The 3,797-nt window shown below is 37.8% G+C and overlaps 1 protein-coding gene across 1 annotated transcript in view; it reads left to right on the forward strand.

Moving 5' to 3' along the window:
* Nucleotides 1–2,479, forward strand: part of LOC128248023 (uncharacterized) — a 4,108-nt gene extending 1,629 nt beyond the window's left edge. The window contains exons 2-3 of the mRNA XM_052968417.1: nt 158–293; nt 2,253–2,479. Of these exons, the coding sequence (XP_052824377.1) occupies nt 158–293; nt 2,253–2,479 (363 nt within the window). The remainder of the gene's footprint in view (nt 1–157; nt 294–2,252) is intronic.
* The last annotated feature ends 1,318 nt before the right edge of the window (nt 2,480–3,797 follow it).

Raw genomic sequence — 3,797 nt, forward strand, 5'->3', positions numbered from 1 at the left:
ACACACACACACACACACACACACACACACACACACACAAACATGCAGACATACAGACAGACAAAGAGACAAGCAGATGAATGCCTCTTATTGTTTTATTGACGATATACATGTTAAGTGCATGCATTTTTATATATGCATTTATTATATTATTCAGTGCGGACCAGAACCTGAAGCTGTGGTCCACGGTTTGAAAGTTAATCAAGGTTACTTCTTCCGTGTCACCGTTTGGAAAGATCCTGTAAACCAGTTGTATGGCAACATCACTGAAGCTGTTTATGCAAAAACTAAAGGTACCAACCTTTCATCGATCATTTTTTAATATAATAGATTCGTTATATGCAGACCATTAAAGCTGTATCTTTTTTGCAGACCCAAAACCTCATTGCTGTCCTTAAATTTTAAACTTAAGCCTTAAACCTTAGATCCGATCTTAAACCTAAGTTCCGGCATTATTAATAATATTAATCCGCAAATCCTTAATTCTCAACCGTAAAATACTAAAATCTCAATCCAAACCTAACTTCACTTAAAGATTAAATACTCTTATAGCTTTACCATTTTTACAGTAAATGCAAAACTCTAAACAAGATCCTTAACCCTCAGTACTCTGCTCCAGTGTCTTAGGACCAGTAAGGCAGCGAGCTGGTCAAATTGTTAGCACGCCGGACAAAATGCTTAGCGGTATTTTATCCGTCATTATGTTCTGAGTTCAAATTCTGCCGATTTTGCCTTTTGTCCTTTCGGAATCGATAAAATAAGTAGCAGTTAAACATTGGGGGATATCGATGTAATCGATGTGCTCCCATCCCTGAAATTGCTGGCTTTGTGCCAATATTTGAAACCAATAATTTAGTACCAGCTTGCATAAGAATCTTAAAGGGTTCATCTGTGTGAAGAACACAAAGTCTAAACATTTTGACTATTCTTAAAATCTAAACTTGAAACTGAACCCTAAGCACTATCTTTAATCTGATCTCACATCCAGAAGCTAGCATCAAGAGTAGTACTAACCTCTAACCCAAACTTCTATACAGTAACACGAAAACCTCAACCCAAACTTTTGACCTAAATCTTTCTAACTCTTCTAAATCTAAATTCAGACCCTAAATTCTAACTGTGCCACCCTTATTATAAAGGCAAAGCTCTTAACGTATCCTTGACCCTTAATAATTTGCTCCAAATTAGAAGATAGTTTAGTGCCAAGCTGCATAAGAATCTTCGGAGATTCATGAGAACGGAGAAAAATAATTTACCTCTACTTTTACTAAAATACAGGGATGTATCATATATGTTTGACGAAAGGGAAAAGCAGTAGTCTTTAACCTTTACAGACCCTTCCAAGTTCGTGAAAGAATGAAGAAGGTGTCCTCCAGCCGGAGACTTAGTCCGAATGACAGCAACAGAGCGGACCCGATGCCGTCAAAATTACTCAATGGACTAAGTGGTGTGAATCCCTTCCGTTTTCTTACAGAAGATTTTTCAATTTTCAACTGATCGTTTTCAAATTTTCCACATTGATGATGACGGAAATCACATTAAAAAATTAGAAGTTAGAAGTATTTAAAGTTACGTAATTTTAGCCAATGAAACGAGTTCAGTGTCTTCACAGTCTTCATTTCCGCTAGGAGGAAATTCATTGGCTAAAAATACGTAAATCTAAATGGTTTTCACTTCTTTATAATCTCGAGAAAATGAATACTATTTTTATCATCAGCAGCAAAACGACATCAGAAGTATATTTTTAGAAAATTTTCAGAATAAAATTTGAGAAAATATGAGTGGTAGGAAGAAAACGAAAAAGATCCAGTGGTGGTTTTGAACTGGACGAAGGATTGAACCTCCCTCCCACTTTAGATGTCTGCGACCGGGAATTGAAATCAGAATGCGAAGAATGGTGAAACGCATACTGAAAGACATCCTGCCTGACCCTATAATATTTTCTCCAGTATACCACTCTCGACTTGTGCTTTATTCATCGACCGTAGAAAATTGACCGACGAAGTTAACATTGACAAGATTCGAACTCAGGAAACTGGAATAAATGTCGTAAGATATTTTGTTCAACACAAAGGTTTTATAAAACTGTCAGCGAGCGACGGTAAATTTTCAATGCGGGCGATTGATTGTCTCCACCTGTTTTAAATCGTTACACAAGATGTCAGTAATGCCTTTATTTTCAGTGATGCATTTATAAGTTGTTTAAAAATATATTAAAGTAACGAATGCCTACGTTTATATTTTCTCAACAGCTGGTTGTATTTTCCAAGGCAAAACATACCAAGTTGGTCAATTGTATGAAGTAAATTGTGAAGATATATGTAAGTGTATGTCAGACGGTAAATTCGCATGTGAACCGGTTTGTCCAGAAGAACGCCACAATCCGAAAATAAACAACCCTCTGTTCAAATGTACGAGGGAACTGATTGGTCAGTCAGAGTGTTGCTACGCAACAGTTTGTGAACCTATAGACAGTTAAGTTTATTTAGTTTTGTTTTATTGATTGTTTGTATTTATTTGTAGATTTTTTTTATTTTCTTTTGTTGTCTATTTTTTGAAAAAGTTTCTGAGACACTTCGCTTCTTTATTTGGTTTGCTTTTTATTTCTTATGAGGAAAGAAAGAGAGAGGTTATCGTACGCGCGTGCGCATGTGCGTGTGCATATATAAGATTGCGTGCATGCGCACATATATGTATAAAAGCATGAAAGCATACGTGTATATATGTGTGTGTGTTTGTGTCTGTAAGTGTGAGGATGTATGTATATGTGTACTGATAGAAAGAAAAACAAACAAACAAACAAACAAATAGATAGATAGATAGATAGATATATAGATAGATAGATAAGTAGATAGATAGATAGATAGATAGATAGATAGACTGATAGATATATAGAGAGATAGAGGTGCATGCGTTTGTATGTGTGTGTCTGTATATGCGTTTGTACGTATGTGAGTGCATGTGCATCTCTCTACTACTCTCTCTTTCTCCCCCTCTCTATCTCCCTTTCTCTCTATCTCCCCCTCTCTCTATCTCCCCCTCTCTCTATCTCCCTTTCTCTCTATCTCCCCCTCTCTCTATCTCCCCCCTCTCTGTCTTTCTATGTATTTATCTATCTGTCTGTGTGTCTTTCTATCTATCTGCCTGTTCTTGCGAAGATGGCGAATTGATCATTCATAACGGTGAAACGCCAGTTCAGAGAGACCAGACCGAATCTGAAGAAGCCCTATTTTTCAAAACGAATACATCAGTGCTATGAAAACTCTAAAATGTAAATTTAAGCCAAATGTTAAAAACGGCACAAGCCTAAGACTTAGGTCTGCAATGAATCCAAGGACACATAAGGCCGAAGCTTGTCGTATAAGGCAACGAGATTACAACTTCCGCCTTCCTTTTCAACAAACACCAGCCACTCGTAGGGTCAACTACTCAGCAATCGCTGGAACCCAATGACAGCTGAGTGGGCTGGTGCAATGTGAAATGAAGTGTTTTGTTCGAGAATACAACGCATTGCGCCCGGTCTGGGACTCAAACCGACGTTCTTCCTTTTCTACTCTAGGCACAAGACACGAAATTTGGGGGGAGGGGAGACCAGTCGATTAGATCGACCCCAGTACGCAACTGGTACTTAATTTATCGACCCTGAAAGGATGAAAGGCAAAGTCGACCTCGGTGGAATTTGAACTCAGAACGTAAAGACAGATGAAATACCACTAAGCATTTCACCCGGCGTCCTAACGTTTCTTATTTCTTTATTGCCCACAAGGGGTTAAACATAGAGGGGACAAACAAGGACA

This window comes from Octopus bimaculoides, chromosome 6 (assembly GCF_001194135.2).
Source record: "Octopus bimaculoides isolate UCB-OBI-ISO-001 chromosome 6, ASM119413v2, whole genome shotgun sequence".
In the NCBI taxonomy this organism is placed as follows: domain Eukaryota; kingdom Metazoa; phylum Mollusca; class Cephalopoda; order Octopoda; family Octopodidae; genus Octopus; species Octopus bimaculoides.